The sequence below is a fragment of the Equus asinus genome, chromosome 24, assembly GCF_041296235.1.
Source record: "Equus asinus isolate D_3611 breed Donkey chromosome 24, EquAss-T2T_v2, whole genome shotgun sequence".
NCBI lineage: Eukaryota > Metazoa > Chordata > Mammalia > Perissodactyla > Equidae > Equus > Equus asinus.
In genome coordinates this window covers 68,444,215-68,468,170 of record NC_091813.1, presented here as the reverse complement: position 1 = coordinate 68,468,170, position 23,956 = coordinate 68,444,215, and the positions used below count along the sequence as shown (strand labels likewise).

The following is a 23,956-nucleotide window of genomic DNA, read 5'->3' as shown; positions in this document are numbered from 1 at the left end:
GGCACTTGTCCAGGTGCAGAGAGTACAGCAGTGAAGGAGTCAAGGAGCTGACCGTCTAGTGCAAGAGAGAGAACTGAAAACAATTATGTGCCTAAACGTAAATATACATATATTTATGTGTGCAAGCACACACACATATATAAAGAATTTCCTTAAATCTTAGAACAAGTCAAGTCCCTGTATACGCTCCTAGAGTCTTGTTGCTCTCCTTGGTGATGATTACCGCAATGTCAGTTCTCAGATATTTGTGGACATATCATATGTACATCTCCACATGGTAAAAAGTGCCACGGGAAAAACAAAGGGAAGTAAGGGGCAGTGTGGAGGCACGGGTAGACGTGAGAGGGTAGGGCGTATTGACTATAATTTATAGAACAAGCAGGTTTCAGAACTATGTGCTTCAGCCACAGACGTTTCAATCTGCCTTCCTTACAGGGAACTTGGCAGACATCTCTGCTCTAGAGAAAAGGGAAGACGACGCACAAGAGCCGGGTGCAGAGTTGGCTGCACACCCAGACTCCCTTCTCATTTGGTCATGCTTCCAATTTCTTAAATTATTTTCTTTGGTCTATCAACTTCCTCCAGGCCGTGTTGAGTGTGGCCTTCAAAATACAGCCTTGCTCCCGATCAGACTTCAGTTTACCCTTCGCCTTGACCTTACCCACCCCTCGTCCCACACTGGTTTTCTTGGTTTTAAAAATTCACAGAGGATGTAGTGAGGACCAGCATTCACTTGGATATTCTCCAGCGATTAGGCATTGGATTTTCACCAAGGAAACTGGAGCTGCTCACTGGCCTTCTGTGTGGCTGTTACGATTTATATGGGATTCCTTCTATTCTCTCACTAGCCTGTGACCCTCCTCCCCTCCCAACCCCCAGCTTTACCCAGGCCAACTCCCCTTTACCCTTCAGGTCATAACATAATTGTAACCGCCTTAAGAAAGAATTTCCTTAAAACTTAGACTAGGCTAAGTCCCTGTTTGTGCTGCTGTAAATCCATTGCTCTCCTTGATAACACTTACCACAATTTCCGTACTTATTTTCGTAATAGCTTGATTAATGCCTGTTTAGTTCCTCATAGACTGTAAGCCCCACGAGGGCAGGGATCACATCTGTCTTGCTCAGGTCTACACCACTGTGCCTAGCAGTGTTGGACGCACACAGCAGCACGTAATAATATTTAGTGAATTAATAAATATTTTTAGTCCCCAAGTGACTAGCACAGTGCCTCAGAAGGGTAGGTACCGTGATGGACACTGATGGTGCCCAGATCCCCCTTCAGGAACAGAAGCTCAGTCCCACTCCCTCCCGGCTGCTGGTGGTGCTGCTGGCAGAAACCCTCAGCTGTCAGCACGCTCTGAAGCACGTCTCAGTTAAAGAAAGGACAGCCCCAAATCACATCCCCTTCCAGGAGTGGTTTGCACCCATGACTAATCGATGCTGGGAGCTGAAGGCCCCAGCCACTCATACCGACTCAAGACACCTCTAAAAAGCCATCCCAGCTCCAAGGGGTGGGCTAAAGCCTTTGCTGTGATGGCGTCACAGACCAACTTCTCCCTCTACTCAATCCTGTGTCCTTCACTCCTTCTCACAGGGGCCGATCACAAGAGCACAGGGCAAGTCTTTCACACTAATCTCCCCTCAGAGTCTACTTCCTGGTAACCCAACCTGTGACGGCTACTACAAAGATGTTTACAGAACGAACTGAATATCATATTCTGTCCTACTCCATCGACTCCTAAACAGCAGAGACCAGTTCTTACTTAACCTTGCTTGACTAGAAGGTGCCTTTCCTGTAGTGAGTGCTATGGCCTGAAAGTTTGTGTCCCCTCTAAGTTCATATGTTGAAATTCTAAGTCCCAAAGGTGATGGTATTAGGAGGTGGGGCCTTTGGGAAGTGCTTAAATCATGAAGGTGGAAGCCTCATGAATGAGATTAATGCCTTATAAAAGAAGCTCCAGAGAGATCCCTCCCTCTTCCGTCACGTGAGGGTACCCAGAAGTTGGTGACCCAGAAAAGACCCCTTAGCCAACAATGTGGTACCTGATCTTGGACTTCCAGCCTCCGGACTGTGAGAAATGAAATTCTGTTGTTTATAAGCTACTCAGTCTGCAGTATTTTGTTATAGCAGCAAGAACAGACTAAGACAGCGGGCATCATGAACACATCAAACAAAACATTCCCCAAAACTCAGTCTAGACTGAGCTAAAGCCTTCGTGTTGAAAGTGTGTTCTCAGAGCCAGAGGCATTGGCATTCCCTGTGCATTTTGTTACAAATGCAGAATCTGGAGCCCCAATCTGAATCCAATTCTGCATTTTAACAAAATCCCCAGGCAGTTCACATGTTCACCGAAGTTTAAGGAGTACTGAGCTCCAGGATTCATTAATATAAATAAAATGATCTGGCTAACAATTCCTCTCTAGTTTGTACAGTATCTTCACTAAGTTTTTCTCTCTAAAATTTTGCTTAATGCTACTGTAATCACGCAATCTTTCATTCAAGAAATACTAATTGAGTGCCAAAGAGCTCAGCCTTGTAGGCTTACCTTCTGGAAGGGGGAGAAAATAAACATCTATACGAACAGTGTAGAGGGTGGGTGAACGTGCTAAGTGCCATGAAAAAATAGTAGGGTAGGGTAAGGAGGATGGGAAGATGGGCTGCAATTGTGTTTTCGCAGAAGGCCAGGACAAGCACAGACTTGCAGCAGGTGAGGTAGTTAGCCATACGCGTATCTAAGGACAAGCCTGGAGCGTTCAGGAGGGACAGAGGCCAGTGTGGCTGGAGTGGAACGGGAGAAGTGCAGAGTAACAGGAGATGTGGTCGGAGAGGAAAGAGGGCAGATCTCACGATGAGAGGCTGCTTAATAAGTCGCTATTTGATATTTAATTGCTGAAGGGGTAATGCAAATTGTTCTTCCTCTAAAAATAAACCAGTCCTGGGCCAAGCCGTTTCGACCTGGGCTATGGAAGTCTGCACAAGCCATTTCACCGGCGCAGCTTCAGCTTCCTCAAATACAAATGCAGGGCCAGGAGAAGGCATTTAGAGGCGCTTTCTCTTCGCAACTCTCAGGTTCCCCGACGCCTCCACGGCGAGTTTAATAGGCTAAAGGGAGGACGGTAGCTGGGCTGTGGCCTGGGCGAAGTTCTGCAACTCCGAACACCGCAAAACCAGGAAGGCCCGCGGAAGGCGGCGGGGGCAGAAAGGACATAACCTCCGGACCCCAGTTCCTCACCGACCGAGGCCGGGCCGCGACCACAAGCCGCCGAGCCACAACGCCGTGCTTCCTCGGAGCCGGCCTTTCCCGGGTCCGGTCCGAGCGCCGCCTCCCGCCGCGCGGGTCCCCTGGCCACACCTGCCGCCCCGCATGGCCCCGCCCCCCGCTCTGGCCCCGCCCCGCATGGCCCACCGCCCCATCCGGGCCCGGCCTCCCGGCCTTAGCCCCGCCTCTCCGCACTGGCCCCGCCCACAACAGGGCCACGCCCCGCACTGGCCCCGCCTCCCCCCCTTGGCCCCGCCCCCCGCTATGGCCCCGACCCCCGCCTGGGCCCACTTCCCCATCCACGCCCGGCCTCCCAGGCTTAGTCCCGCCTCCTAGCCCTGGCCCCACCTCTCCTCTCTGGCCCCGCCCCGCCCTGGCCCCGCCTCCCGTTGCGCGTCGGCCAGCGGCGGCGGAAGTGACGCGATCCAGGCCCGCAGTGCCGGCGGCCGCCGCGTCGGGCCGGGCGTCATGGCTCCGCTGCTGGTTCTCCTCCTCGTCGTCCTCCAGCGGGCCGGGAGCCGGGCGGAGATGGGCGCCGCGGATCTGGAGCCGCCCTTTGGTACTGTCGCTTGGCGGGCGCGGCCGGGCGGGACGAGGGAGGGAGCCGCCCGCCAGGAGGCCGGGCCCGCGCCCCCTGACCCCGACCCTCGACCACGACCCCCGACCCCGACCCCGCGTTCCGGGCGCCCAGGCCCCGGCGAGGGCGGGGCGGGCGGTCGTGGCTGCAGCTCCCCTTCCGTCCGCTCCCGTCGTTGCCGCGGCTCGGGCTTCGCTGTTTTGGGGACCGCTGCGCGGCCTCGCCCTCCGCCCGGGGCGGCTCCTGGCGGGAGCGGGTCCTCCGCCGGGCGGGCGCGCGGGCCCCGGTGGCCTCGGGATCGCGTGTCTGCAGACGGACGGGCCTGGCTGAGCGGAGCCAGCCGCCTGCGGGGGTCGGGAGGCCCGGCCGCCCCCACCCTCGCGCGCTCTGCGTCCCGGCCCCCGCCTCGGACCTCCTGGGGAGCTGCTGGCTGGCGTGCTCCCTTCGCCCGGCTCTGCTTTGCTTGCTTTGAAGTGGGGCCGACAAGGACTTAGTCACTCCCCGGGACAGACCTCGCGCCCGGGGTGGGCAGCACAGATGCGAGGCGCGCGGGTCCTGCGCCGAGATCGTGATTCTGTAGCCCGCGGTTGTTGAGTGCGAGGCACTGTTGGGAGCTCTCATCGCATCTCCTTTTCACAGCAGCCCTGTGCAGCAGGCAGTGCTGGTGTCTCCGTTTGTGCGTGAGAAGTTGAGGCACAGAGCGATCTGCCCAGCTTGTACGGAGCCGCGTACAGGGGCGCTGCCGCTGACATGGGAGCTCGTCACTTGGGCTCCAGGGTCCAAGTTCTTACCACGCAGCGAACTGCCTCTATTTGGGGCGAGTTAGTCATCCCGAAGGGCAGTTGTCACACACCGTGATAAGAGCTGGGACGTACGTGCCGACTCCTGGCAAGCAGCAGGAGGTGGGTGCCTGGCTGACCCGGGGTGGGTCAGGAAAGACTTCTCAGAGAAGATGACCCCAGTTGGAGCTGGAGGTGCAGCGAGACCTGTGTGCCCAGAGGGCGAGGTGTGAAACAGCACGTCGAGTTAGTGAACTAGTAAGCGTTTTATCGTGGAATATGTGTGTGAGGATCCCAGGGGAGATGAGATAGGTGGAGAGGCAGGAGCCAGTTAGTGAAGTACCTTATTGTGTGTAGCATCAGAGGATACAGACATCGCTTTGCCTAACTTAGACAAAAAGAGGAATTTATTGGCTCAGAGAATCCAAGCAAGAGTTAAACAGAATGATAGAGATGCCATCAGGGCCCCAGCTTCTCAAACTGCCCAGGCTCCATTTCTTATTACTACCTCTGTGTGTCGACGGCTTTCCCTACTTGGCAGGAGTCATGGATGTTGACAGCTTTTGGGTTTTGACTTCTTGCAGCTTCCTCCATCCTAGCAAAATCCCAGGGGAAGCCTCTGATTTGCCTAGCTTGTGTGGGAAGGACATTGTTGCAGGGAGTTGCAAAAAAAGAGAAAGGATATTCCTGACAGAAGTACAGGTGCTAGGCCAGCAGAATCGTATGCTCACCATCCCTTGCACGAGTCAGTGGGCAGCCATTGAGTTATTTTAAGAAGAAAAAGGATTTTATGCACGATCCGATGTGCCGTTTAGAAAGACCATTCATCTTACAAAATAGTTTGGTGGTAGGCTCAAAGGAGGGAGGCCAGTCAGTCCGGCAGGAGTTGATGAGAAGTGGCAGTTTAAATGGAGAAGAGAGGACAGCTTGAAGAATGTTTAGAAGGCAGAGTCAGCAGGACTCGGTGACTGGCTGGATGTGGGAAGAGAGGAAGAAGATGACTCAGGTTCCTGGCCTGGGCAGAGCCTTAAACCAGTGCCAGGCCCTCCTGAGCACCGGACCCTCCTGAGCGTGGGGCCCCTGTGACCACCCAATTTGCACATACTTGAAGCTGGCCCTGGGAGTAGATTTGCCTGCCTGCCCCCATAGGAAGATCTACAGAGGCCTCTGTACACCAGCATTTTGTACACACAAGTGTCAGCGATCCCCTCCCCCTCATTTCCAGTGTATTTCCGGTACATTTGTCTAGAGTTTTCAGTGCATCTCTCTGATTTTGTTGTGTTCCCATGCTTTTAAAGTTAGTTTAAAATGCAGAATCCAGAGAGTGGGAGGAAAACCCACACGATAACCTGCTTCTGGCTCTTGGTCAGCTTCCCTGTCTCGCCAATGCCTGGCACTTCCACGAGCAGTGCGTTAACCCTATCAGTGCTGGCTTTGACTGTGCTTTTCGAAGTTCGTCTTAGACAAGGGGACCTGATAGGAACAGGGAAGCAGGCAAGGGAATACACCCAGTCTCCAGGAAATCCAGGTGTTTGAGAATGTACTGTGTTACATTACGGGCTTCCGTTAATATTTCTGAAGTGAATTGATGGGGAAAATAAATCCATGTGTGCTAACAGTCTGTAGTGGTTCGCTTTTCATACACTTTTATATATGAAGATAGTATGTATTTTTTAAGTGACTCAGTGGCTGTCTGCTTCTGCTCTAGGTGTTATCTGAAGAGCAGACTATACTTTTGCTCAGATGTGGGGCTCTTAGCCCACCTTCTCACTTTCTCAGCGGTACTTTACTCATTCTCTGACTTTAGGATATTGCTCTGAGTATTGTGTACACTCTTCACAATTTTCTTTGGATTCTATTTTTATTTCACAGATTCAAAATACTTAAGACAATGCATTTTGATTATATTTACTGAACAGAGTATTAATAATAATTTTCTTTTTTATTTTATTCTGATTCATGATTCATATTCACATTGAAAGGTCTGCATTTTGGTTCTGAGTAAAAGAAAACCTAAAGAATTGAAGAGAAAAATAACTCCTTTAAAGAGCTATCTTATAAAATCTGGCAGCACATAGCCATAGTGCGTTGTTGTAGGAGCTAGATCAGTAATTAACTGTTCCATTTTAATTTGACAACGAATCAGAATGAGAGTTGAACCAGAATTAAGTGAATTCCTGACAGGAAGGGATCAATTTACTTGTAATTTTCTTATTAAGAGAGAGTCTTTATTTTAGATTATCCAAACACATAGTGATCAGAATGCTATGTGTCCATTTCAGCCGTGTCTGTTCGAGAGAATGGTTTGCTTTAATAGTGTTCCCATTCTGCAGCGGCCATACTGTGACTGTGATAGTATAACTAATCACGCGGAAGTCCTTGAGGATGCTCGTGAAGTCATCAGCAGTCATGTCCAGTTCCTATTTATATGTGGAGGTTATTTTCTCCTTATTTTATTAAACTGTCACAAAAATGATGCTTAAGCAGCTTTTCTTGGTTAAAACCGAGAAAACTTTACAGATTGTCAGGTCTTTTTTTTTTTTTTTAAAGATTGGCACCTGAGCTAACATTTGTTGCCAGTCGTCCTCCTTATTTTTTTTTTTCTTCTCCCTAAAGCCTCCAGGGCATAGTTGCATATTCTAGTTGTAGGTCCCTCTGGTTGTGCTATGTGGGACGCCACCTCAGGATGGCTTCATGAATGGTGCCATGTCTGCGCCCAGGATCTGAACCTGTGAACCCTGCGCTGCCCTAGCAGAGCACACGAACTTAACCATTGGGCCTGGGGCCAGCCCTCCAGATTGTCAAGTGTTCAAGTAGCTTCTCTGACCCTTTGTTCTCTTGTTGGTAAAAGAATGTATAATAGTGTTCCCTCCCTCCTGGAATGGCTGTGGGGCGCCACTGAAGGAGGCAAGGCGAAGCCGAGCCCCCAGGTCGTCCTGTAGTGATGTTTTCAGCCTATGTTAGCGATGATCATTCATTACTGTGCGTCAGTATTTTAGTAAAGGCATTTTTAAGTATTGTTTTTTGTGAGAAATTGTGTTGGCTTTTAAAAAAAACTCTTCCAGATCAGTACGAGGAGTTTAAAATAGGCTCAGCAGCTAGCTCATTCTTGTACCTTTTTCCTGTTTTTCAGATTGAAAAGGCTTCTAGTTTTTTCACTTCCTAAACTATTTCTCAACATAGAGTGAATTAGTCCAAAAGGGAGTTAGTCTTGAGAAATGACTTCTCTCAGGGACGGGGTGGGTCTGATTCAGTTAGAAGTCATTGGCATGCCAAGCAAACCCAACTGGATGAAATGGAATAAACAGGAGCAAGAATAAAATCCTGCATTTCAAGTCAGAAAAGTGGCTGAGCAGATGTTTATTGGATAAGCCCTAACTTCTTGGTGGTTTGAGTGAAAGATCTGGGGCATTCTAGTTAATTACAAGTTTGGTATAAGCCACTGTTTGATAGGTCCATCTCTTTAAAAAAGAGGAAGAAGAGTATTTCATTCACAAGTGTTTTAGGGGAGAGAGAGTGATAGAACCCGAATAGGTCCGGAGACAGGCAGGAAGGGAAGACGGCAGGGTGCTCGGGGTCTTGACCAGCTCAGCAGCTATTAGGTGGAAGGTAAAACAGACCTGAAATATTTAGGTGTCCTCACCTGAGCCCTTAGTTCTGAAACTGCTTTTCTGAAGGTACAAGAAAATCAAAAAAAGAAGTAGAAGGTGGACTGTTTTCCCATTAGTTTCAGAAAGTGATGGATTTGACTCCTTCCAAAGCCCAAAAATAGTGAAATGTGTCAATTAAAAACTTTTATGAACACTTGGAACATGACATGCAAGCATTCTCAAAACATCTTTACTCATCTTAAATGTAGAGAATGCTGCTACTAAGAGAAAAACTTGGAAAGTATTAAGAAAAATAAGCTATTTTATCAGCACTATAAAACCATTCAGGAGGTAGGTTGTGATCAGAAGTATGTTCTGAAAAAAGTGCAAAAGTCTTGATTTGGTATTTTTCACTTTTTCATCCGAATTTCTCAGTCTGCAGGCTAGGAAGAAACCTCTGTGAGAGCGCGCATGGCCTGGCGTCTTTCCCATGGCAAAGGTGTGAGAGCCTTTTCTGAGAGTTGTTCATTCACAAGAGGGCTGGACGCTATACTCTGGAGCATTTCCTTTTCATTTGTAGTGTCGGATGCCTTGGAATCCCCTAAAACGATTTAATCTTTGCCCCCTTTATCCTACTGTCTGCTTCTCAGTTTGTCCTTCCTGGAGAGAGTTTGGTGAGCAGGTTGTGGAGTGCTGTCTGCAGAGTGGAGCTCAGTTCTGCCATGGACGTGCACTTCTTTCATACAGTCTGTGTGCTGTTGTGTTAAAATCGGGAAGGACTCCTGTGCCTGTCCCTCGTTCTAGAGGCACAGATGCTTTTGGTGGTCCTGGATGGAGCACAGGTGGCAGTTGGCGCTCCTGTCGCCATGCGTGCAGATGGATCTGGAGGCGTCTGTAGCGGTTTTCTTCCCCCTCCGCCACCTTCCTGGCAATTCTTGCAGAGCTGTTCTGGCTGCTGTTACTTGATCGTTTGTGGTGTCCCCGCTGCCCTGTCGAGGCGCGCTGCTTCATGTGTTGCTGATCTTCATCGGTGGTTCCTGTCCCCTCCCTTGCTCTTTTTCATATCCTGTCTTTGCTAGTTTATCATGAGAAAATAGTTGGTTGTAACCAGAAGTCTCCTTTTTTTTCATTGTAATGACAGTGTTAGGAAAAATGCATGCTTCTCTCCTGTGCTTTCGTTAAATCCTCAGCTGCTGGTTGTAGAGGGATTCTGGGAAGCAGATCTTCAGATAGCTAAAGTTTAGTCTGGGCGCTATGCAGGCATCACGAACCAAATGCCTGAATCCATTTCCAGAAGCAACATGCGTTACAGAAAACTGCCCACCTGGGCACTTTTAAGAGATGGGGAAATCGGTAAGATTATTTAGTGCATGGATGCTCTAGGAGCTTTCCTTACACTCCGCAGCTAATACTCTCTTGCTGTTTCTGCCTCTATTTTATTGACATATGCAGTAAATTTATTGTGAATAGAAGTTTGCTGAAAGCATTAATTATTTTAATCTGAATATATAAAAACTTAAACTGTAGGTTACAAAATTCTGAAACTTAGAAAACTGCTCATGTCTATTTATCGTGTGATTTTGGCAGAGATGAAAAAGGCAAATCTCATAACCACATGGTTTCTCTTTGGCAGCATTCAAACCACAGGTCACATCCTTTGGTGTAAATATTGAAATGTTCTCCTTTAATCTGGTAGTGATTTCTGCTGGCTGTAATCCGTTGAAACCTCTCACTCCTACCACCCGTCTGTCGTGATTGCTTTGAAAGCTATGATTGAAGTCGTCGTCCTAGTCTGGCCATGTCAAGCTTTTCCTTACATTGTGGGAAACATCATTTGATTCATATTAAACACTCGTCTGATGCTGCACAAGGCTACTGTTTGTGGTTTTATATGTATGTATATGTGGTTGATATGTATGATTCAGTAACCTCTTCTTAAATGTAAATACATTTTATTTGATATTCTAATATATGGATTGACTTCTACATACCTCTTCCTCAAATACTGGAACTTCAGATTGCGTATACAGAGTTAAAAAGTCATTTCTATTGAGAATAATTTTTTAAAAGAGGCTTAAAAGGAAGTGAAGAACTTGTCATTCTTGGAAACTGGAGGAAGGAGGATCCTTGTCAGTATTAGTAGCATAGTGGCGCAGCGCTTAGCGACACTGTTGCCTTCAGTATCTCGGAAAGTAGAAAACGTGCCTGGTGAGCCGCGTGACCTGGCCAGGAGGTTCCCAAGCCAAGTGTCAAAGGTGCCACGTGGTTTCTTCTCGCTTCTTAGAGTAGAACGCAGGGCTAGAGAGAGTAATCAAGGGAAGGACTGTGGAACAAAGAAACCAGACCTGATGGTTTGAAAGTTCCCAGCCTTTGGAGAGGCACAGATGATGCTAAAATTAAGAAACGGCTTTTGAGGGAAGTTCAGATTCATTATGAGTTTTCTTAGCATCAGGTACCTGTCTTATCTAGTTGCAAAATTGTGTGATTATTATTTGATGTTAATGTTGAATTAAACCTGGGGGAGGGCATGTGCCTTTTATTTCTGCCTCAGCTGTAGATGGTAAGCCATTTGAGACTAGGCTGTTTGATGAAGTTGAGGTGCAGCCATACCCTCGAAAAAGGAGTCCTGATGAGGAAGCCTCAGTTCCCCTGCTGTGCAAGGCTGTGGCGCTCCACCAGAACCGAGAGAAGAGCCAGGCGCCGTCTGGCGGGACCATGCTTCCTGGCTGCCCTGCGAGGAGGCTGCTCAGAGAACCAAAGGCGCCAGCAGCCCCCAGCAGTGCGTCAGAGGAGGGGGCAGAACAGTTGTGGGGGTCTGATCACTGGCTGTGGACAGAGCATGTTTTCAGTGCAGAGTGTTTGAATCTGAGACATCCTTCCAGCTTCATGATCTCAAGCTTTTGGTGAATAATATGGAAGTTAGACATTCTGGCAGTAATAAAAGCTATTCATTGAGGGGGAAGCCATGAAATATATTGGTTTATCAAAAACTATTCTGTTTTTAAATTAGTTTTTCCTCCTAAGTAAAAAAGAAATCCTAAAATTATGAGCTTGTAAAGCAGGTTTCTCGACCTTGGACTGCCGAAACGCGGAGAGCTGCCCCGTGCTTTGCAGTCTGTCTAGCAGTGTCCTGGCCTGCAGAGCCCACCACTGCCACTCAGTCCTGAGAACTAAGCATGGTTCCAGACAGTGCCAGATGTCCCCTGGGGGCCAGAAGCACCTCCTGGAGAACCACCTGTATAAATACTCGAGAAGGGGGAAAAATGGCAGTAGAAGCTTGATTGCCCATAAGTCCATATTTTTTACCCAATAACTCTTGATCCATGTTCTGCTTTGAAAGGATAAGTGTTAAATAATTGTAAATTAAAGCAATGTCCTAGTTTGGGTTTGAATATTGGAATTTTGTTTTGGGAAAAATGTAGGTGTTTCCTTCAACAGTAAGCAAACGTTGCATATGTGGAATTCCCACCTCCCCTGACAGAGGCCTCTCTGAACTAGCTGTCTGGTGGCCTGGCCGGGGAGGGACCCAGACCGCCTGGCATCCACCCAGTGTGCTTCTCAGCGGAGCGGTCCCCGTGATCTCACCATGCGGGGTGCTGTAAAAATGTAAGCGTTCGCCTCAGGGTTTCTGAGGATGAGGCTTGTTTCCGCTGAACGCCACGGCTCCTGACCACGCTGCCGCTCACGCCTTTGTTCCGATTGTCCCAAGTCGTCGTGTCTGATGCGGTGGTCCAGATAGGTAGGCTGGAATAACCTTGAGTTTGGGGTCATGTTGCTGACTCTGCCCCTTCGTGTTCATGAAGAAGGGAAGGAAGGGAGGGAGGGAAAGGAAAGGAGGAGGGGGGTGCATGTGTTAGTTTCCCAGGTGGATGACAACCTTCCCCCCATCAGAGCCAGATGGCTCCTTAAAGTAGCTGGGTCGTGGCAGGGTCTGAGTGCAGGCTGCTCAAGGGCCTCCTCTGCTCCCTCGTGGGACTCGCGTCTTATCAACAGATGTCTTCTGATGCGGCTTAAAGGAGGGCAGGCAGAGGCAGTGCTGGCGTGTTTTATAAGAAGCCCTGCCCTCCGCAGAGCCGCTCTTGAGGAGGCTGGAGCGATCCAGGGCTCCTGCAGCAGGCATCAGGCGTCAGGCGTCGAGTCCTGGGCACGGAAAGCTGGGAAACACATCAGGTGCAGGCTGAGAGCCGGGGCATTTAGACCGCAGTGGGCTGTCCCAGGCATAGCCACTTCTTCTCTCGACATTGAGTGCAATCTGCGGGATCACATGCAGAAAATTCTAGTGATTAAATGAGTCGAGGATTATTATTACAGTAGGCAGTGCACTTATTTATAAAAAATCCTAAAACGTTTGAGGAATTTATTGCCTCATACTTTGTTTCCCCTTAAGTCACAGTGTTGTTTCAGTAATATAAGATGAATCAGGACTCTTCTATACATTTTTGAGTAAAGTGAATTTTTTAGAAATCTCTTAATTTAAATAATTTTGTTTTCTATTCTAGTGAGTTCTACTTGCTTCACAATGCATATTTGGCTAACATGGCTTCTTAGAATACTGTTCTTCATGTCCATTTCTTACTCTTGTCCATTGTACCTTTTGAATCCGACAGTGCCGCCGCCCACCCGTGTCAGGATCGAGGCCTACAACGTGAACACCATCTTGTCCTGGGACTACCCGACCGTGCCGCAGGCCCCCGTCTTTACCGCCCAGGTGAAGACCTACGGGTGAGTTCCTCTCTGATCCTCTCCAGTCTGCCTCATCCAGGTGCTTGCACCTTCCGTAACTCTGCCTTTCTGTCCGTCGTCCCTCCTTCCCGTGTGGCACAGCTTCCTGAACTGCTTTTGGACTTCCAGAAAGCCAAGGATGCCAATTAGTTCTTTTCAGAATACCTCCTGCCTCTTAGTTCCTCCTGTCAAAGTTGACGCAGAGGGGTGTCACTGACTTCCAGGATTTTAAGGCATGACAAAGACACTTACAGTTCTGTATTAAAAGTCACGTCACCTTACCTCCTGTAGCATATGTGTCGTTGCGTAGACAGATTAAAATGTCAAAGAACTTTTTGACGAGGGTTAGGAGTCTTTGTAATGTGTTGGATTCTGTAGTTAAGTAATGATTATCTATGTTAATAGAATCTAGAGTTGTTTAAAGAGCAGATTTTTAAAACTTATGTGTGGAGTGTGGTTCCTACAGGTCTTACATTTTTAATTACGCCTCCTCCTAGCGATGGAATTTGTGGTGCCTCTGCCCAAGGAGGGAGGGCCTCCTGCTGTGTCTGTCTCCCCATCCTGCTCTCATGCGGCTTTTCCCAGCTCTGTGCTGTGCGTGAAGAGCACAGACAGCGATGGCTCAGCTTTGTATGTTAATAATAAACGTACCTTTGTGGTGCTTTATTCCTCTTCATTGTAGGAATGCATGGATTGATGCCTGCAATACCTCTTATCATCGTTGTAACATTTCTTCCAAAATTAATGACCCAACCCGTCCTCTCTGGGCCAGAGTTAAAGCGAGGCTTGGACAAGAAGAATCGGCCTATGCAGACTCAAAAGAGTTTATCCTGTGCCAGCACGGTGAGTAGAACGTATGCACATCTACATTTTAAATTTGTAAATACTTACACGTCTTTTATATATATCTGCTTTTATCAGCAGTTGCTAACCATGATCACAATGCCCAAGACGCATTTGGGTGACTTTAGGAGTCCCTGCCCCCTCCGCTCCCCAGCCCGCAGAACAGGGCTGAGCGTCGCCCTCGCTTTGCCCCTCTGAGCCATCCCGTTTCCCCTCCGTGTAGGTGGGGTCAGTGCCGTCCCCTCCCCGTCTTCTCTGTCGTTCCTTTCTAAGTCACATTCACGGAGGACTCAGGCTACTGCTCTCGTTCTTCCTCTCTCCTTGAGTCCTCGAGGCCTGTGGGAGTTGTAATGCCCACTTAATACGTTAAAAAACTAGAGTTCTGTCATCTCTTCCTGCCCAGTGAGTTTTGGCTCTTCGCTCTCCCAGCATCTTGTTCCTATGGAATGCCTGGTCTGTTGTCACCTCAGGCTCCAGAACCTTCAGTGCCAGTTCCTCTTTCCTGACCAGCGCCTCCCTTGTAGCTGTCACCCCTCATTCCACTGGGTGGGAGAAGCCTTGACTCGTGCACCTCCTCCCTCGCTCGCCCTCTGGCTTCGTTCACTCTGCTCGGCCCCGTGCTCCATGCCGCCACTGCTGTGGGTCTACTCCTGCTTTTCGGGTGCTGCCTGCTTGGTCTCTCTGCAGGCCCTTCCTCCACTTGCCCTTGAAATGGTTTTGTTCCCAAGAGTCCACGTCTCTGTCATCTCATGGCTGTACCATCCACATGTCAGCTTTTTCCCACACAGATTTATCAAGGGCATGCTGTGTGCCCAAAAGTGTGCTGGAACCTGAGGATACACTGCTGAGTAAAAACAGGTCTGCCTGGCACACAGTAGGTGTGACAAATAGATAAATGGTTCACCAACAGTGTCTCAGACATCGAAGATACATAACAAATATTTGTCGAATGGATGACTATCTAGTTCTGATTTTAACAGTAAGAATTGAATGTATTTAGCAAACTTTTATAGCACCATCATGCCAGACATCCATCGATCTTGGAGATGCAGAGAGTTTTGGTGAGGGTTCAAAGATAACTAAAATGCCTTTTCTGAAATATTTTTTAGAAACCAGGTAGTTTAATCCACAGAACTAAAGATAAAGGAAAAATAATTTAATAGAGCTTCTATTGTGTCAAGGTTTTTTACCAAAATTCAGACCAACTATGTTTCTTTAGGACTGGAAATGAATTTAAACTGTTAAGGAGGAGTTTAGATTAGGTAAGGCTATGTGTTGCCTGAGATTTATTAAACATTTCTTTGTTAAGGACACTTAGAATATCTTCTAGTTCTTTGTGGAATGATTTAAATGTGGTCCCACTTTAGAACAACAATGACAACAAAAATAGGTCGGTTGATTGGTTTTGGTGGTTTTATGTATTGTCCTATAAATAAGGTTCCAGGGCCAGTATTAATTCTGCTGCTTATCTGTCCCCACCAGGGAAAATTGGACCACCTAAACTGGATATCAGAAAGAAAGACGACCAGATCATTATTGACATATCTCACCCTTTATTTGCTGTAAATGGATTTGACCTGGAAGCCATGTATGATGATGAAAATGCTTGTTACGAATTCGTGTACAAGGTGTATGTGAAAATAAACGGAAGTGGAGAGGTACGTGTTTCTCCTTCATCCTTGTCAAAATGGAAGTTTCTCTCTCGCTAGTGTAAGTTGTTCCTGTGTGCAGGGTAATGAAAGTAGAATGCTTATGTATGTTCAGCCAAGACTCACGGCTCGTAGGTTTTGGTAAGAAAAGAGGAAGACGTGAATGCCATCGAAGAGACGTGGTCCTGGAGCCAGTCACCAGCACTGGCCAGTAGACATGTGCAAGTTTTTTTGCCTCATTTAGCAGCATGGCCCTCATCTAGGATTTTAACCTGTGTATCTCCATTTCTCCACTGGTGAGTGGAGGATCATTTTAATCTTTTCTTCCTCATTGGTAGTGATAGAGAATAATATGAAGCTGTAATCAGAATCATTGCCTTGGAAAGACGAAGCTAACAGTCCTCCCGTGGGGATGTGCTTACATTCTGGCGCTGCTGTGCAGACCACACTTTGATAGGACGTTCTGTCCATCGTCTCCACACCCTGCTGTGCTTTACCTGACATGTTCTTCAAGCACGGGCTCTGCCTCCCAGGCACCAGGAAGGAGCAGCTCCAGCGTCAGTGCCGTGGAGAGACCAAAGTGGGGCGGGGGGTCCCGACAGGCCTCGCTGGGCAGGTTTTGCTGGAGCAGGTCGGGAGGTGAGCTCCAGGGGGGTGTGGGGAGCGTGTCAGGTGAAGGACCTGGGGAGGGCTCACGCATGTGAAAGGCGGCAAGGCCTGGCGGAGTATGGGAGCAGCTGAGGTCGGAGGGTCCCTCGGGCCACCTGTTGGGGCCTGGCAGGGACTGATTGTATTCTGAAGGAGATGGTGCGCCTCTGGGAAGACTAGCCAAAGAGTGATGTCTGATTGAAGCTTTCAGACAGCCCTTAGGCTGCTTGCAGAGCTGTCTTTCTAAATGTGGATCTGCCCTCATTCCTTCACTGCCTGACACCCTGTAGCCGTCCCCCCTCAGCTGTGAGACAGCAGCTCAGTGCTCTTTCAGGGTGCGGCCCACCCGGCCCTGAGGATGTGGCCTCTCCGCATTCCCTCCAGCCTGCTTTAACCCCAGCCGGCCCTGCATGCACTGTGCTCTTTGACCCAAGGCCGTTCTCCACCCTCTGTGGTGGCCAGGTTCTCCTCGTTCTTCAGGCTCCGCTGGCATATCATCTCCCGTCTGGATTCCTTTCAGACGTAGTCGCTGTCCCTCCTTCATTCAGTAGGCCTCCTGCGGTACCCGTTACTCCTGCACTGCTTTCTCATTGTCCACCCTCTCCTGGTTGTTGAGGTCACACTGCCCTGCCTTTGTGTCAGGCCCTAGCACAGGTGACCCACACGCTGCGGCTGGTTGAATGAACAATCAGCTCCTAGAGATGCTTCAGTCCCTTCCACGTGTTAGTACCAAGAGATCCTACAGCCTGCGTAAGACTGTTCCTGTTCTTCCTCTAAGATGCTTTTATCTCTCACCAGCTGAGCGTCTAGCACTATAGGAATCGGACTAATGAACAGCTTAGAGTGAACGTTCCTGCCGCTTGACGTGTGAACTTACAGCCCTTGTAAAGAGCGTTTTAGTGGAAACGTAGCGTCATGCTCTGTTGAAGTAACAGATGGACTTATTATTTGATCCCACTGCTATTTGCAGACTTGCTCAGCATCCATCACATACATGTTTTCTTCAGGTGTGTGACCAGGGTAGATAGGGTGATTTTTTTGCAGATTAAAAGGAGCCATGCATTTTCATTGTTCTCCCTTACAGAGCACGGAGAGAGTGTATGAATGCAGAGACGAGGACTGCAATGAGACCCACTGCCGCCTCGGCATCCCAGCGTTCTCCCCGAACTCTCAGTGCTGCGCTGCAGCAGAGGGAGTCTCGGAACGATGGGAGTTCACAACTGACAAGTCCGAAGAACTCTGCCTGACCGTTTTCGATGATGACAGCCCAGAAGGTAAGTTTCTGCCATTTTTTCCTAAAAGTAAGGAGTGAGAACTAAAATAGGGAAAGTGAAAAGAGGCAATTTCAATAAATCTCTGCTCTTTTAAAAATATTCAATGGTTCCATTCCTCAAAGAAGTTCAAAATTAAAAATAAGGCCATTTCTCAGGCATTTAAAGATACGAAACGACCAATGCAGAAAGCCATGCTGTGACCTTTTGACCCAGGAAGAAAGAAATATAACAAAACATGTAAAATTCTGTGCATAAATGTCTGCATTTTAGGGTTGTGCATAATAATATGTCAGTTTATTACTTCAACGTAGCGAGATGTTATGTAACCGTTAAAATGCTCTATGGGGACAGTAAGTTTAAAAACAGGTTAGCAGGAAAGTTCATTGACATGTGTGACATGCTCTGGAAATTAGCATCCAAAACTAAATACAGATTGGTTTAAATAATGGGTTATGTGTCATTTTTATAGCATTTTAAAATCATTATTTTTATTAGTTCATCTTTTTTTTCTGTGTGTGGGGGATACATAATAGAACTTTAGAATTGCCATTCTCAAGTGACAGGTACCTTAATAAAAATTTGGGCCTTTCTTTGCAGTTATGAAATTTAAATGTTCCTTAAAGATAGTTCATAAAATATAAAAGCCAGAAGAAAACAAAAATTATCTGTAGTCTTACCATCCAAACAAGTACCCAGTTATAGTGTGGTGTTTTTTTTCCATCCTGTTTTTCTCTTTTTCTCCATAGCCATGATCATATTGTATAGTGTATATGATTTTGTGTATGTACAATCTTATATTAATCTTATAAATATTTTTCTATTTTACTTGACGTACTTTGTTGATAGTATTTTTTAATGTCTGTAGACTTATTTCGTCATGTAGATTATATTCTATTTAGTGTTCCCCAATTTTTGGACTTTCAGATTATTTATAGATTTTCTCTATGGTAAATCACCCTTTGTGTTTACAAATCTTTTCTGATAGGATGTTTTAAGAATATATTTCCTAGGTTAAAAAATGTACAGAAATATGACACATATGTGTTTTTGTAGAATGGAAATCTAGGCTTGTAAAGTCAGATGAAACACCTGACATTTAATAGTGATGACCTGCCGGCCGTTATGTGAGCGTTTCAGTAAGTGCTGTAAAGTCATGCACTGCGTTTGGTGCCAGCTTGCATTATGCTGTTTTGAAAAATAAAATCCTAGTTAATCCACAAAATTTCAAATAATGCAAATGCCCCAGATTTATTATTTTTGTTTTAGAAAGCCTAAATCATAAACCAGGCTGGTGTGGTGGCCACGTGGTACACCACTGTGCTGGCCGCGGTCATGCTGCCCACCTGCACAGTGCTTCTGGACACAGCACTGGGTTAGTTATGTAGTGATTTCATCTTTTACTCTTGTCATCATTTAATTTTCTTCGCATCCTGTAACGGGTGATACGAGCATGCATTTAGTAGTAACTTCCAGAGTTACTGTACCAAAGAAGTAACTTTGGAGTAGAAATTAAAGGTAATAAAATGCCGTGAAAGAGACCAGACACCACCATGGTATGTAGAGTCCTGTTAATTTGGAAGAGAAGACTACTGAAAAAATACTGAAGGGGCCGGCCCCACGGCCGAGTAGTTCATGCACTCTGCTTCAGCAGCCCAGGGTTCCTGGGCGCAGACCTGCACACCACTCATCAGGCCACACTGAGGCGGCGTCCCGCATAGAGGAACTAGAAGGACATACAACTAGAATGTACAGCTACGTACTGGGGCTTTGAGGAGGAGAAGAGAAAGAAACTGACCACATGCAGGGCCTGGCGTGTCAGTTTACTGAAGCGTAGCACTCAGACTTTGTACTGTGTGATGGGTGTGCCACCGCTCCATCCGAATTCTGATTTGTTATTTCCCCCGTTTTTAGGTTCGGTTTGGATTCCAGTTGTTGCTGCTTTCCTACTCTTTCTAGTCATTCTGCTGGTTGCATGTTGTTATTGTCGCATTAAGACGAAGAATCTGTTTAAGAGAAGAAACAACCCTTTACCCAGTTCCTTGGTAATGTATTTAAATATTTTTCTGTAATTATGTACACTAAAAGGTTAATTTGAACCTTTGTGAGCGTTTCCTGCATTTTTCTTTGTGAAGTAGAATGATGTTCAGCAGCATGTCACCTACCATAAATTACTCAGTCCATCACATCCAAAACCACATAATTCTTACGACACACCAGGTACTTTTTTATGCACGGGGTAAAAGCACAGTTAGAAGAGTCTGTTAAAGAGCCTGAAGTCTACTGGGAGAAATAGATAAGTGTTCCGTGAATGGCTGTGCAGCGTGATAAATTCAAAGATGGAGGTTAGGTACATACCAGTGGGACTTGTGCACCTTGCAGGTTGGGGTGGTTTGGCTTCACAGAGGCAGCGATGCTAGAGCAGTCCTGAGGTGCAGGCAGGGGTTGTCCAGGCCCTCAGGGACAATCTGTGCTGAGGCCCAGCATCAAGAAAGCGTGGCTTCTGAAAACCTGCAAGTACAGACACACTTCCTTATAGTTGGAGTGTAGAAGGAAGGACAGCCAAGAGTGAGACTGAACTCCAAGTTTGAGGTTCTAGTGTCTGACATTGAAAAGCCTTTGTACGATGAAGAGAACTTTAAAGGTAACCGAATTAAAGGTAACTATTTGAACCAAATAGGACAGAAATAATATCAGTGATATGCAAAGGGCACATTTAAATTTGTTATGAAAACACTGCCTTTAAGGAAAGTGGACAAGAGCTATCAACAGTGGACAATTCACACATGGTATAATATTTATCATTCTGATAATTAAGCACAAAGCAACCTTGCAGTGTGCCACTTTACAGCCCCTAGAGGAGGGGGAGTCAGCCTGCATGTCCAGTGGGACCCGCGGGGGTCGAACTGGTAGATGCTGGTGAAAGTAATGGAGCCCAGGTGGAAGATAAGCATGCGGTGGGGTACAGTGTGGAGTGGGGTGCACTCTGGGGGGTGCCATGAACATTTCATACCGTTTGACTTAGTAATTCCACTCTTAGTAACTTATGCTAAAAATATAATTTCATAAGTAAAAAGATGTATAAAAAAATTCACTTCAGCGTGTCCTGCAAATAGTAAAAATTGGAAACACTTTAACAGCTACTGTTAGAGAAGGTATTTAATCATCAGTATAAAGAAATTATCTGAGCCAATACAATTATAACAAAAATGATGATTTATGAAGATAAATGGTGAAAATATATAAAATAAGTAGGTGTCATCCCTTCACACATGTAACACGCAGACATGTGGAAGGTAATGCACGAATAGCAACGTTTATTTGTGAGATAGTGGGTAACTTTTTAAAAATCCTAGAAACTTGTTTTCATTCTTAACATAGTATATTTTCTTGAAAGAAGGAAAAGGCCCCACCAGGCTCTGTCGTAGAGCTGTCCTAATTCTGCCACTGAGTGGTGTGTTTAGTTGTCCATCACCCTTAGACCATTTTTTTTTGACGCTAAGTACTTCAGTTTAATAATTTATTGTTTTTAATCACTGGTTTCTTTTCCCTTAGCTGTCTGTGGTAAGAAGTGCCTCTTCAGAGCCAGACTCTGAATCAAAGCATATATCGCCTGTCACCTACCAGCCAATTGTCCCGGAGAACGATCACCTGTCTTCAGCAGCGGTGTCAGGGACGCAGGCTGAAGACAGTCCCAGAGGAGGACACAGAGCAGAGCTTTCCAGGGAGACAGACGTGCTGACCACTGAGGGGGCTCTTTCTGACGTGGCCCCAGTTAGGCCTCTGACCCCAATAAGGAGAGAGAGCTCTGTCCACTCAGGCAGTAACCAGTCTGAACCCTGCAGTGTTCTCTTAAACTCCTATCACTCCAGAAATGGCTCTGACAGTGGCGTTGTGGAGTCAGACAGCTTCTTATCTGACTCAGAGTTCCCCCCAAACAATAAGACTGAAATAAAGACAGAAGGACCGGAGTCCACAACTCTGAGAAACACTGCCGTCTCCTTTGGTTACGATAAGCCGCACGTGTTGGTGGACCTGCTTGTGGACGAAGGTGGGAAGGAGTCCCTGATCGGCTACAGACTGACAGCTGACTCCCAGGAGTTCTCCTGAGCTCAGCCGAGGGGCCCAGCCCTGAAGGAAGTGCTCTGCCTGAGCAGTTCTTCCTGAACGGCTTTGAGTTTGTGAAAAGATCTGATTTCTGGAATTGTGTCAATATTAACCACATGGAATGTCTGGTTTAGATCAAAATGTGAACTGCCTGTTGAACTTTGTCGCATTTGGTCTGAAAACAGCAAACCGGTTTCAAAACCTGTCTTAGGAAAACAAGCGACATCAGCACCTGGGAGCCTTTCTCCCGGCACGGCCAGCTGTGACAGTGACACTCCCTGCCACCCTCTTCCTGCGACAGCGGTGGCATCTGTGGCCGATGTTTCTTCTCTGCGCCTCCGTGTGGGATTTGGTTTGGAAGTTTGTGTAGATAGTACTTTTAAATACCTGCTTTTGGAAGAAATCCTGGAAGCATTTCAAAACTGGCATTTAAAATCAGATTTGAGCCAGTAGAATTAATAGAGGGTGTAAATAGAAACGTGTGTATGTCTTCTATGGAGCATTGCACGTTGCCTGTATAAAGTTTTAAATAAAACATTTTTAAAATTCGTTTCTGTATTAATTTATTCAAGCACTTAGGGAGTTAGTTAACTAAATATTTTTTATCCATTTGCTTGTTTCCATGCATTAGTGCTGTAGGGTTTGTTTTCTAATTATTCATATCTGATCTTTAAAACGGTCCTAAAAATCTGAGTTTTGAAAGTGGCCCCTTTACGTCATATTTCAGTATTTAGCACCCAATGTGCAGAACACTGCTCCAGGCAGTTTGGGGCACGTTCATCTGTGGAGCGTGGGCTGGGGGGTCTCCAGCATAAGGATGATGGTCACAGCCCCGGGAGTGGGTGAGGGGCCTGCAGTGCGTGGGTGAAGAGTTCGCATCCGTGTGACGCGAGGAGTTCTTGGGAGTCACTCAGAATAGGAATTCAAGACTCATGAGTTGATTGACCAAAAATATTTTTAAATACAACTTACGTGACTGAGTTAACCATGGAAAAATATTTCTACTCACTTAAAAGTGCAAATTAAAATGAGGTGTTATTTTATTGGTGGAAAAAAAATGTAGTAGTAAATCCTATCGCAACTTCAGTGAAACTAGAATACTCCACTTATTTGGGGGATAAAGTCTCATGAACTGCTTTTTCAGCTGATAAATGGCTACATAGCACATTCCATAAAAATACATATCCTTTACAGAATTTAATCTATATTGTAGGAAAATTATAAAAAGTCCTTAAGACAAATGAAAAATGCACACATTAGAATGGGAAAAAGCAAAAATATGAAAATAATTTAGCCACGGTAGTAGTTGTTGCCATCATAAGGGGCTGGACTTATGTGTCCCGCCAAATGTGAGCCAAGCCCTGGCTTTGTGCATAACCCAGTTGATGCCAGCTGGTAGTAGCCTTCAACCTCTGCCAGGCTTCCGGGGAAAGCAGTTGAGTGCTTTCTTTCATTTGCATTTCTTTAACAATTAGTAAAGTTGAGCATATTTTATATATTAAGTATTTGTACTTCTGTGACTTGACTCATCTTGTCCTTTCTCCATTTCTTTCTGGGCTGTTTGTTTTACTGACTGTATCCTTTGTCTGCCACGAGTTATGTACTTATTTTATAATTTCTTTCCTTTTGACTAAGTCTCTTACCACAGATGCTTAAAATGTTTATAAAGTCAAATTTATTCATCTTTTCCTTCCATTCTTAAAATCCCCTTCCCTTTCTTAAGAAGATATCAATTTTTACCCACTCTTTCTTCTACTATTTGGGGTCCTTGTTAGTTTCATTTCCGCATCTAATCCTTGTGTCCACCTAGATGTTCTTGTAAAGGGAGCAAGGCATGGATGCAGCTTCACTGAGTCTTACGGCTACCGTCACACGTGACCACAACCCTGGGTGGCTCACACAACGTCCGTTTATTCCCTCCGTTCAGAGGTGGCTAGGTTCCGTCTGGAGGCTTGTGGGGAGCCTCTCCTCCTCTTCCCAGTCTTGGGTGGTTGTTGGCAGTTCCTGGCGTTCCTTGACTCCAGCTGCATGGTTCCAGTCTCTGCCTCTTTTGTCACATGGCCTCCTTCCTATGCGTCTCTGCGTCCACATCTGTCTATAAGGACGCTGGTCGTTGGCCTAGGGCCCACACTAATCCAGCATGACTCCATCATAATTTGGTTAGATCTGCAGACACTGTTTCCAAATAGGCCACATTCCTAGGGACTAGGGGTTAGGACTGCAACGTGTCTTTCTGGGACAAGCTCAACCCAATTTATTTCTCCCTGATAAATCGGTCGGTTGCCCTGCTACTATTTAATAAATCATCCAACTGTTTTTCTCTGCTGATTCCAAGTGTCAAATTCATCACATGCCAAATTCTCAGTACTCCTGGGATTGTTTCATTGTTCTGAATTTTCTTGTGTCCCTATCGCTGTTCTAATTACAGATTTATTTGTTGTTCGTGACAAGGCGTCAATTCTGACTCCTAGCGCCCCTGTGGACAGCAGAGGGAACCCTGCCCCATCTTT

At 46.6% G+C, this 23,956-nt stretch overlaps 1 protein-coding gene across 1 annotated transcript; it reads left to right on the top strand.

Moving 5' to 3' along the window:
• The first annotated feature begins 3,635 nt into the window (after positions 1-3,635).
• Positions 3,636-21,995, top strand: IFNGR1 (interferon gamma receptor 1). Its single transcript, XM_044754596.2, has 7 exons — positions 3,636-3,819; positions 12,814-12,928; positions 13,611-13,771; positions 15,254-15,429; positions 17,153-17,342; positions 19,254-19,384; positions 20,895-21,995. Exons 1-7 carry the CDS (start codon positions 3,729-3,731, stop codon positions 21,447-21,449), a joined length of 1,419 nt encoding a protein of 472 aa, XP_044610531.1. The 5' UTR covers positions 3,636-3,728; the 3' UTR covers positions 21,450-21,995.
• Positions 21,996-23,956: the final 1,961 nt, after the last annotated feature.